General features: G+C 43.5%; 1 protein-coding gene across 2 annotated transcripts; it reads right to left on the reverse strand.

The window, feature by feature from the left end:
• Positions 1-278: 278 nt before the first annotated feature.
• Positions 279-7161, reverse strand: LOC121573885 (creatine kinase S-type, mitochondrial). 2 transcript variants are annotated; one of them, XM_041886255.1, is made up of 10 exons: positions 7080-7161; positions 4255-4435; positions 3476-3674; positions 3272-3367; positions 2961-3182; positions 1790-1875; positions 1537-1660; positions 1094-1228; positions 837-962; positions 279-707 (listed from the first exon to the last, which is right to left on the reverse strand). In XM_041886255.1, exons 2-10 carry the CDS (start codon positions 4401-4403, stop codon positions 591-593), a joined length of 1254 nt encoding a protein of 417 aa, XP_041742189.1. In that variant the 5' UTR covers positions 4404-4435; positions 7080-7161; the 3' UTR covers positions 279-590. The 2 variants fall into 2 exon arrangements, with proteins under 2 accessions (XP_041742189.1, XP_041742188.1); XM_041886254.1 differs by lacking the exon at positions 1790-1875 and adding an exon at positions 2298-2383.
• Between the last annotated feature and the right edge of the window lie 4909 nt (positions 7162-12070).

The following is a 12070-nucleotide window of genomic DNA, read 5'->3' on the forward strand; positions in this document are numbered from 1 at the left end:
GATAATTTTTGGAAGTCCTCGACCACATCTTAAACAGGGGTGCCAATAATTGTGGAGGGCACTGTATAGTCAACTTCATAGTTAGTGATGCATCTATTACATAGTCATTACACATGAAAAGTCCAATGACATTTATGGGGAATGGAAACTTACTACAGTTATGGAAAGTCCCAGTCAGTTGTTAATTGTAATGGTGTTTAAGCTTTTAGTTAGGTAGGAATATTAGTAGAAGGAGAAAGACAAGCTGTAATATCTCTTTGGAGTCAGGGAATGAGTCATTTTATTGATCAGAGATCAGTGGTTTTATTAGGGTTGATTTTTATTGAGGTTAGTGTTACAGGTAAGACTGTCGCTCCTGGTAGAAGCTGTCCCTAACCACAGATCTAGGATCAGATTACAATACCCCCAGCCTTAACCATCAAGGGGATACACCAACACTTGTCCCTGGACCAGTGGAAAGACATTCTACTTCTACTTTACTCCAAATTGCTCCGTTTGGGGATGAGGAGGGATCAGGCCTAGCTCCTCTCCCTTGGCCCTCTCTAACTGCAGAGCGGGTCATTTCCTCTCAGACGTGGGGCTCAGATGTTTCACTTCCTGAACTGGGTGATGGGGGAGGGGACTTTGATGTCCTGGCCCCTTTCCAGCTTCTTCTCACAGTCAATCAGATAGTTGACTCCATCAACCAACAACTGGACCAGCTCCACCTATACACACGCACCGATACACACAGTTATCAGCGGTCAAGGTGAGTTTAATCTTTGGTCCAGATAGAGTTAATTTGAGATGGTTTACAGTTTCATTCATTCATTCATAGAATATGGTTGTAGTTTTACCTCAGATTTTCCCAGACGGTCGTTGTTGGAGATATCGAAGGTGTCTCCAGTTGTGGCCGAGTCAACTCCGCCTGTCCCTCTCTTCTGCAGACGCATGTTGTCCAGGATCTTACCAAAGCGAGGGTCCTGCAGGGTTAAGTACAGAACTTTTATAAATGCTTTGTCTAGGGAAAGAGGGGTCAATGCACAGGGACAATCAAAGCAAAAACGTTGGGGAAGAGAAGAAAAGAGAAAGAGAGAGAGAGAGTGTGTGTTACCTTGCTGAGGTTGGGCAGTCTGACATGCACTCCAGCCCTGAGTCCAGTACCCAGGTTAGAGGGGCAGGTCAGGATGTAACCCAGGTGCTCGTTCCACATGAACTCCCAGCCTCTCTCCTGGATCAGCTTCTCCACCTAGAGGATGGAAGGACACATTAATAATCTACTGTATATGTCCATGTATATTATAGAAAAAAGGGTGCTATCTACATCATAAAATGGTTCTTCAGCTATCACCATAGGAGAACCCTTTGAAGAAACATTTTTGGTTCCAGGTAGAACCCTTTTGGGTTCCATGTAGAACCATTTTTACCCTTTCCCGTTCTACCTGGAAACAAAAATGGTTCTCCTATGGGGACAGCCGAAGAGCACTTTTGGAATCCTTTTTTTAAGAGTGTAGAGACGAGCATCATTAAATCACTAAGATGTGACATGTAAAGTACCTGTTGGAGTCCTCTGCAGAACCTCTCAAACACTCTCTTCATGTTTCCTCCCTTCTCCATGGAGATGACCCTGGTGTGGTCCTCCTCATTGACCCAGATCAAGAAGGTCTTCTCATTGTTGTGCCTGGAGAGAAAGAACACATTCCTAAGAATCTATAAACATTTGTTGGTTGCACTGATTGTCAACTTCTGCGATCACAGCACACACATGCTGGTTAGAGGAATCTGCTGATGAGAGCCTTGTAGACCCTACCAGAGGCCCCTGCCGTCGGGCCAATCACGGGCCATGAAGGCACACGTCAACAAGGGGGAGACAGGCTTGTCAAACAGGAAGTGGTCCTACAGGGGAGAGGAGGGAGAGGAGGAGGAGAGGGAGGGGAAGAGGGAGAGGTGGAAGATGAGGAGATGGTCACGGAAATGGGAATTCAGGGTTAGAAGGACATTGATGTAATGATACTTTGGGGAGAAGAGGACGAGAGGAGGAAGAGTAGTCAGAGGAAGAGACCTTTCCCAAAGGCCTCTAATGCTATGGGAACATGGTTCTGCTCTCTACTCCTCTGATCTTACCAGATGCCCCTACTCACAGATAGTACTATCTCTACAGCTATTATGATACAAGACAGTGCTACAGGCTTTTAAAGCTACAAGGACAGGTTTGGGCTCTCTACTGCTCTGGCCTTACCAGATTCTTAGTACTAGGTCTCTCTACAGGTAGTGTAGTTTTGGGGACATGGTTTGGCTCTTTACTACTCTGGTCTTACCAGATGCCCCTGGCATCAGGCCAGTCACGGGCCATGAAGGCAGAGGTCAGCAGAGGAGAGACGGGCTTGTCGAACAGGAAATGCTCCTGCGGCAGCGTGAGGTTCAGAGGACAAAGGTTAATGAGACAAAGGTCAAGACTAGTCTAATCTCTCCCAAAGATTACCTCTATTTCCAATCTTAATCGTAGCCGTTAGGATGAAACGCAAAGTCATCCCAGTCTGTCTAGACTGAGTGGATTAACTTGGTAACTAAGCCCCTTTTTGTCCATTGTGCTAAACTTTCCTGAAATAATTGGTAGGCCTACCACTGGGGAATGAAGACAAATTAGTGCAATCAAGAACCATGTCCTCAGATGAATCACTACAGTTCAGGTTACAGTTGCACTATTTCCGCGTAATCTTTACAACAATCCCTGCTATTAGTGTGGCAATATAAGTAGATATTATCATGGATATGAGGAATCCCGCATGCAGTCAGATTATGATAATACATGTAGTTATGTAAATTTTTGGATAAAAGGAGAAGAGAGACAGACAAAGAGGAAGAGAGATTGGGATGCAGACGGACGGACAGACAGACCCACAGACAGAAAGATAGATAGGTACATTAGATAGATAGATAGATAGATAGATAGATAGATCGATCCTCTGTGAGTGTCGCACATCAATAAGCTGCTGCTGCTCCTTCTCGGTCATGTCTCCCAGGCTGTAGTAGCGTCCAGCCAGGTCACCCTTCAGGCCGGCCAGGGCCTGCACGGTCACACGCTCCACCTCACGGCGCTCCGAGCGGGAGCAGCACGGGGGCAGGCTCAGACCGCGGATACTACGGCCTGTACGCACGCGAGACGACAGAACGTATTTCTCATCAAACATACCGTTGGTGATCTGAGGAGAGAGAGTTATCATTAAATCTGAGAATAATGGACTATTTCATGTAGTGTGTAGAGGTTAATGGAGGTGTGTGTGTGTGCTACCTTGGATGCGTCCAGATCAGTGGGGTGTTTCATTGTTTTGGGGTCGTAGCCGTTGTGTCGGTCTTTGATGACGGGGTCAAAGATATCAGCAAACACCTGGAGAGGACAGGATGGACAGTTAACTGCTAACCAAAAGGAGATACCTCCTTCAAAATATAAAAAAATGCACACACACACAAACACACACACGCACACATACAGTACCTCGTAGCTCTCCTCGTCCCCAGCCACCATGCCGACAGTCTTGATGAAGGGGTGGCCTGGGTTGTCCACTCCGGTCTGGATGCACTGGTCCAGGGTCCAGTTGTTAGGGGTCACTTTGTCTCTCAGCTTGCCGTAGATAGCAGGGGTCAGGGAGTGCGCCATGCAGTTGTTGTGCCTCCTCAGGTCAGGATAGTCAGCGCTGGGGATGATGGGAAAAGTCGTTTTCATTCAAAAGCTGTGCACTATGAAGAACCTTTCAAATAGGGTGTGATTATGGACACACCCCTTGCCAAGAGGGCTGCGGTTTTAGATGTAATGTGGATGTAGTTTTTTTGGACAGGTACATATTGATTGGTTGATTGGTCGCTTGATTGATTGAGATAAGTAGAGGAAGTTATTTTAGAGTGTTGGTGATCTGTCTAATCTGTGGCTCAAGCCTTAGTTCCTGATCTGATCTACTCTTGGCTCATGTCCCTGTGTGTGTGTGTGTGTTTACTATATGCGAATGAAGGAAAGGGCAAAGGAGGTGACTGGCAAGACTTGTATCTACTCAACCTCTAAGGTTTCATTCCCTGCCCCGCCCCTCTACCTTTGACTTACATTAGGACTGACTGCACACTGTGTGTCAGATTCTGGTTGTTCCTATTCAACAGGTGCAGCTATCCCAGGCCCAACACCTGTATTCCAAATTATTTATCCAACCTTTGTAGGTCGTCTGTATAAAGCCATCCTATGTGTAGTCCACAGTCCATTAGAGGCCATGTTGTTTGTAGTCCTACCTGGGTGGATAGAGCTTCCTCCTCTCCTCAGCAGACAGGATGTTGCTGTCGGTAATCAGGTAGCCGGTTGCCATGGTGCCTGCTCCCAGGCTGGCCAACAGCACGGCCGTATTACGGCCGGACATCATTCTTGTGAAGGAGGTCGCCATCTTGGACAGTTCAGAGGTCAGAATCAGGTCAACTGGGGGAGAGAGAGCGAGATAGAGCGAGATGAATTAGGGAAGAAGAGACAAGATAAAAGTTACACATTTCAAAGGCTGTACTTCTTAAAAATTCTTAAATATGCATTTATCTATGCATTAGTTTCTTGCTGTGTATGTCCTTCACATCAGGTGAGCTGTGGGAAGAACCTCCTCCTAAACAATACACTTCCTTCCTTTAACCCTTTGGCCACTACCTTTTGCCAATCACATACAGACTGCGGATGCTGCAGCTCAAACTTACTCCATGTCCTCAGTTGAGTTACAATGTGCTTCCAGTTGGTTGATTGTACTGTATTCAATTGTATCGTAACAAGTCAACAAAAAAATATGTTTCTATATCTTATAGAGTAGATGTAGGTCGTTGATAACGAGCTTACAGTATAAGACGGGAGTATCAGCAGATGGCTGATTAAGCTCAGTCTCCTAAACTGGTCTCACAGGATGGCCTCTTAGCAAGCATAATATGGCCGCCACCATCAAGGAGGAGTAGGTAGGATGAAGTTGCCCCTATACACCGATCTTAGGTCACCAAGATAAAACAAACTCTGGTTTAGGTCCTGCCCGAGCAAGGTATTACTCTCAGTATATTCTGTGACTAAAATCTAAAGGTGAAAGCTTGTTCTCACTGACTTGTCCTTCGCTGCAGCACAGAGGACAGAGAGAGAGGGAAAGCTGACTTAAAATAGAGAGGTCTACTGTATATAGGTCTATAGAGGTCTGGTAGAGGTCTAGTCACTAATCCCTGTCAGAGCTGAAACAAAAGCTGGGATTGACTTCCTGTCTTAATAATCATTCTACACATCTATTACATCATGATCTGCAGTCGTCAGTTGACTTAGTTCCATGTGATTGTTCATCATTAAGAATACGGGAAGATTACTATTCCGTTTGATCGTCAGATCGTCAGTTGGCTGCAAAGCTAACGATCCACCCTCTCTGCTCTATGATCAATATCAAGGAAACCTACATGCATATCAGCGTCTGAACACAGGATAACATTTCTGGGTCATTTCAACTCTATTGACCTCGAAGTTGTGGCCGTGTTTTCCCCTGAGTGAAGTAAAGTAGACTAGAACACACTAGGTGGCTGAGGAGTCAGAGAGGAGGAGGCTGTCAGCACTGAAAATACATTATTATTTATAGAAATCTGGAGGAGAGAAACAGTGCCAGATGGGTCTAATGCCAAGACCGCTCTTTCTGGAATCAAAGCACCACAGGCCTCGTGTTCTGTTCTGCTCTGACATTCTGAACTGGTCACAGTCTCTCAAGACAGGACACAGCCAAGACAAAGACAGGGGGAGGGGAGAGGAGGGAAGAGACACACACACAACGAGAAAGAGAGACAGAAAGAGATTGAGAGATAAGTGAGAGAGAAAGAGATTGAGAGATAAGTGAGAGAGAAAGAGAGAAAGAGATTGAGAGATAAGTGAGAGAGAAAGAGATATAGAGAGACAGAGAAAGAGATTGAGAGATAAGTGAGAGAGAAAGAGATTGGGAGAGATAAGTGAGAGAGAAAGAGATTGAGAGATAAGTGAGAGAGAAAGAGAGAAAGAGATTGAGAGATAAGTGAGAGAGAAAGAGATATAGAGAGACAGAGAAAGAGATTGAGAGATAAGTGAGAGAGAAAGAGAGAGATGAGGGGGCTGCAGCCTTGATCGCAAACACCAGTGAATCAGTGATAAGGTTATGTCAGAAACAGTGACTAGCTGGTATGACAGGCCTGTATGGTGGTTTAAAGGCCTCCATCAGTCAGTCACATTGGATTATAACGCCTTAAAGCCAGGATTACTACAGATCTAGGATCAGCATATTCTCCTCCCCCAATCCTAACCTTAACCATCAGGGGGAGAAACGTAAAACTGACCTTAGATCAATATCGAGAAGCAACTTTCATCCCTACTAGCCATATGGAGAGGAGTGTTAACACTGTCACACTGCTTGAGTATTTAATGTGGTGATGTAGTTAACAGACATAATACTACTTCTTTGTAAAGCTCTCAAAAATATGCATTACCTCGAGTCATGAAGCAGTTAATAATGTATATAAGGATTAAGCATCACTATGAACATGCTCTGCTGTCCTTCAGAACATCAGACTAGACCAGGGCTCTCCAACCCTGTTCCTGGAGAGCTTTCATTCCAACCCTAATCTAGCTCACCTGATTCTAATAATTAGCTGGTTGAGAAGATTAATCAAGTTAGTTACAACTGGGGTTGGAGCGAAAACCTACAGGAGGGTAGCTCTCCAGGAACATGGTTGGAGAGCCCTGGACTAGACCAAGTAGACCAGTCTACATTCCAACACAAAAAGGCTCCTGTTCTGTCCATCAAATATAATGACAGTCTTACAATGATAGTGACTACATCAGCAAAATCTTATTAAAATATGCAGAAGGAAACATTAACTTCAAGTCCGTCTGTAGTTCTCAAGGTGGGAGGGAGTGACTCTCACCAAAGGCTTTTAGATTTGAACAACTACTTGGCTTTATCTACCATTTAAAAATGTATCAAGTATCTAATTTAAAACAGTTTGTTAATGTCCCCCCTTCCAGAATGAATGAGAGTTAGAGGAGCGCTATAGAGAGAGGAAACATAGAAAGAAGGATAGAGAGAGTACAGTACCTGTTTCACTGCTGGTATCCCTCCCTGCTAAAGAATCTTCTTTCAGGAGGCTTTTACTCTCTTTCTCATCCTAAGCTCCGCCCACTAATGTGGGATTAGGACCTGTGCTTTAAACCAATTAAAAAGTCAGAATTTACGCTGTGGGCCAATGGGGAGATAAGAACCTGTGCTGCTGACCAATCATATTTATTCCTGGTGCAACACCTTGGATGGTCCTGGCTCTGCTGTCTGTCTTGACCTTGATCTTTCCTTAATCTTTACTAGAGGTAAAGATCCTCCCCCCCCTGTCTCTCTCTCTCTCCCAACTCTTGACTGGTGAGATGTATAAAAAAAGTACTATAGAAGTGACATTAAAAACGTTTCTTTTATTTACAAGCCAGGGGCCTCATTTATCAATCATGCATAGGCACAAATCTGTGCATAAACCAGGCGTGGGATAATTTCCACGCAAAGTGTGAGATTTATCAATATGAATGTATGCTTGAGGGTGTGAGTAAATGTAAGCACAGCCATGACCATGTGAATGCTCAGTGCCAAGTGGTGGAATAAAGAAACTGCTTGTCAAGGGTAGAATGGGGAAAATGTGTGAAATTGTGAGAGTAATGATTAAATCATTTTTCTATTGAATTGTATTTCCATTGTGAATTATAATAATAATAATATGCCATTTAGCAGACGCTTTTATCCAAAGCGACTTACAGTCATGCGTGCATACATTTTTGTGTATGGGTGGTCCCGGGGATCGAACCCACTACCTTGGCATTACAAGCACCGTGCTCTACCAGCTGAGCTACAGAGGACCAGGAATTCATGCAACATATCTTGACAGACTATATCATATACTTTTACCACATCAGTGCATTTGTAAAATAATAATCCATATAAAGTACAGTGATTTGATAAATTAGGGGCACATTTGAAAGTGCAACCATTGTTGAAATAGGCTACTATAAAAGACTGAGATAATGAGAAATCGAATGAGAGATCATAATAAAATTTTTATTTGTCACATGCACCGAATACAACAGGTAAGGTCTACACTACCGGTCAAAAGTTTTAGAACACCTACTCATTCAAGGGTTTTTCTTTTCTTTTTACTATTTTCTACATTGTAGAATAATAGTGAAGACATCAAAACTATGAAATAACACATATGGAATCATGTAGTAACCAAAAAAGTGTTAAACAAATCAAAATATATTTTATATTTGAGATTCTTCAAATAGCCACCCTTTGCCTTGATTACAGCTTTGCACACTCTTGGCATTCTCTCAACCAGCTTCATGAGGTAGTCACCTGGAATGCATTTCAATTAACAGGTGTGCCTTCTTAAAAGTGAATTTGTGGAATTTCTTTCCTTCTCAATGCGTTTGAGCCAATCAGTTGTGTTGTGACAAGGTAGACAGACAATAGCCCTATTTGGTAAAATACCAAGTCCATACTATGGCAAGAACAGCTCAAATAAGCAAAGAGAAACGACAGTCCATCATTACTTTAAGACATGAAGGTCAGTCAATACGGAACATTTCAAGAACTTTGAAAGTTCGCAAAAACCATCAAGTGCTATGATGAAACTGGCTCTCATGAGGACCGCCACAGGAATGGAAGACCCAGAGTTACCTCTGCTGCAGAGAATAAGTTCATTAGAGTTACCATCCTCAGAAATTGCAGCCCAAATAAATGCTTCACAGAGTTCAAGTAACAGACACATCTCAACATCAACTGTTCAGAGGAGACTGTGTGAATCAGGCATTCATGGTCGAATTGCTGCAAAGAAACCATTACTAAAGGACACCAATAAGAAGAAGAGACTTGCTTGGGCCAAAAACACGAGCAATGGACATTAGACCGGTGGAAATCTGTCCTTTGGTCTGGAGTCCAAATTTGAGATTTTTGGTTCCAACTGCCGTGTCTTTGTGAGACGTGGTGTGGGTGAATGGATGATCTCCGCATGTGTATTTCCCACCGTAAAGCATGGACGAGGAGGTGTTATGGTGTGGGGGGGCTTTGCTGGTGACACTGTCTGTGATTTATTTAGAATTCAAAGCACACTTAACCAGCATAGCTACCACAGCATTCTGCAGCGATACGCCATCCCATCTGGTTTGGGCTTAGTGGGACTATCATTTGTTTTTCAACAGGACAATGACCCAACACACCTCCAGGCTGTGTAAGGGCTATTTTACCAAGAAGGAGAGTGATGGAGTGCTACATCAGATGACCTGGCCTCCACAATTCCCAGACCTCAACGAAATTGAGATGGTTTGGGATGAGTCGGACCGCAGAGTGAAGGAAAAGCAGCCAACAAGTGCTCAGCATATGTGGGAACTCCTTCAAGACAGTTGAAAAGCATTCCAGGTGAAGCTGGTTGAGAGAATGCCAAGAGTGTGCAAAGCTGTCATCAAGGCAAAGAGTGGCTACTTTGAAGAATCTCAAATATAAAATGTATTTTGATTTGTTTAACACTTTTTTGGTTACTACATGATTCCATATTTGTTATGTCATAGTTTTGATGTCTTCACTATTATTCTACAATGTAGAAAATAGTAAAAATAAAGAAAAACCCTTGAATGAGTAGGTGTTCTAAAACCTTTGACTGGTAGTGTAGACCTTACTGTGAAATGCAGATGGCTGATCATGCTCTTTTGGAAGACCCTGCATTTTACAGAGAGCACGTTTTTATAGACAGGTGGGACTTTTGCAGAAAGTACAGACTGGCTCATCAGATATGGATGAACAAAACCAATTTTATAGGATTTTTCTAGTATTTAAGACCTACTTTAAAAAGGGAAACATGCCATTCCGGTGCACATCTAAGTGCTATCCACCGTCAGGTTTTTGGCAACGGGCACTTTTCAGCTGGATTTTGTCGATCAGCATCTCACAGCCCTTGATGAGCCAATGTTTTGGACGCAATCGTCAGCTAAACGAACAGTAGCAACACATTCCATTTCCATACACATTCACACAACACAAGTCAAGAGGGGTTTCTTTTCCATGATGGCATCAATGGGTTCCCAAATATGAACGGAACAGATGTCACCCACATCGCCATAAAAGCACCATCCCAAAACGAGTTTAACTATGTGAACAGAAAAGGCTTCCACTCTTAATATGTAGGTCCCTCATACGTAACTATGGACCTCGAAGCCAGTTCCACTGTGTTTTTTCATTGTTCACTTCTAATCAGGGATTGATTTAGACCTGGGACAGCAGGTGGGTGCAATTAATTATCAGGTAGAACAGAAAACCAGCAGGCTACAGACCTCGTAGGGTAAGAGTTGAATACCCCTGATGTAGGTGATAGGTTATGTGATGCGCAAAAGGTGGCCAGGTGGAACGCACGACTCTTCATTCTGCCTGTAGGCCTATAAGCCTACAGGCGGGAGCTGTTGAGGGTGGATGGCTTATTGGTGAGAGTTGCCAACACATTTGAAGTATATTTGCCTTTGGTAAAACAACTTGAATTGTCCTAATGGTCTTCTCTTTGCAGCTATGTTTTTATTTCTAATGGTCAAGCCACAACTGAGCGAGCCAAATAAAACATTTTTGTTGACCTCAATGTCTGACACTAGCACCTATTTCAGTCTCGGAAAAGGTTTTTTATTCCTATCTTTTTTTGGTTGTATTTTCTGGTACGGTGTTGTATATTCCACAAGGCTTTAAAACGATTATTATGACCATATGGTTAATTAGATTAATTAGAAATACAAATAGCCAAGGTCGTGCACGGGCACTGAGGCTGAGAACAGTTGGTATTTATCAATGGTTATCGCCTACCGGTGTGAATAGGACGCTCATAGGATTGTTTGACAACACAGAGTTACATATGGGGTAAACAAAACATAAAGTCAAAAATAAAAGAGAAAATATATATACAGTGTGTGCAAATGTAGCAAGTTATGGAGGTAAGGCAATAAATAGGCCATAGTGCAAAATAATTACAATTTAGTATTAACACTGGAATGATAGATGTGCAAGAGATGATGTGCAAATAGAGATACTGGGGTGCAAATTAGCAAAATAAATAACAATACGGGGATGAGGTAGTTGGGTGGGCTAATTTCAGATGGGCTGTGTACAGGTGCAGTGATCGGTAAGCTGCTCTGACAACTGATGCTTAAAGTTAGTGAGGGAGATAAGAGTCTCCAGCTTCAGAGATTTTTGCAGTTCGTTCCAGTCATTGGCAGCAGAGAACTGGAAGGAATGGCGGCCAAAGGAGGTGTTGGCTTTGGGTATGACCAGTGAGATATACCTGCTGGAACGCATATTAGGGGTGGGTGTTGCTATGGTGACCAATGAGCTAAGATAAGGCAGGGATTTGCCTAGCAGTGATTTATAGATGACCTGGAGCCAGTGGGTTTGGCGACGAATATGTAGGGAGGACCAGCCAACAAGAGCGTACAGGTCACAGTGGTGGGTAGTATATGGGGGGCTTTGGTGACAAAACGGATGGCACTGTGATAGACTACATCCAATTTGCTGAGTAGAGTGTTGGAGGATATTTTGTAAATGACATCGCCGAAGTCAAGGATCGGTAGGATAGTCAGTTTTACGAGGGCATGTTTGGCAGCATGACTGAAGGAGGCTTTGTTGCGAAATAGGAAGCCGATTCTAGATTTTACTTTGGATTGGAGATGCTTAATGTGAGTCTGGAAGGAGAGTTTACAGTCTAACCAGACACCTAGGTATTTGTAGTTGTCCACATACTCTAGGTCAGACCCGCCGAGAGTAGTGATTCTAGTCACGTGGGCGGGTGCCAGCAGCGTTCGATTGAAGAGCATGCATTTAGTTTTAGTAGTGTTTAAGAGCAGTTGGAGGCTATGTAAGGAGTGTTGTATGGCATTGAAACTCGTTTGGAGGTTTGTTAACACAGTGTCCAATGAAGGGCCAGATGTATACAAAATGGTGTTGTCTGCGTAGAGGTGGATCTGAGAGTCACCAGCAGCAAGAGCGACATCATTGATATACATAGAGAAAAGAGTCGGCCC

Source organism: Coregonus clupeaformis, chromosome 9 (genome assembly GCF_020615455.1).
Source record: "Coregonus clupeaformis isolate EN_2021a chromosome 9, ASM2061545v1, whole genome shotgun sequence".
Taxonomy (NCBI): Eukaryota; Metazoa; Chordata; class Actinopteri; order Salmoniformes; family Salmonidae; genus Coregonus; species Coregonus clupeaformis.

What these genes read in the sequence shown, in the direction of transcription:
- LOC121573885 (XM_041886255.1), bottom strand. Translation starts at nt 4,403, where the DNA reads ATGGCGACCTCCTTCACAAGAATGATGTCCGGCCGTAATACGGCCGTG. An exon ending in CTGATCTGGACGCATCCAAG is followed by an intron (nt 3,183 to 3,271) that starts GTAGCACACACA and finishes CTCTCTCCTCAG; the next exon opens with ATCACCAACGGTATGTTTGA. An exon ending in CCCGACGGCAGGGGCCTCTG is followed by an intron (nt 1,661 to 1,789) that starts GTAGGGTCTACA and finishes CTTTCTCTCCAG; the next exon opens with GCACAACAATGAGAAGACCT.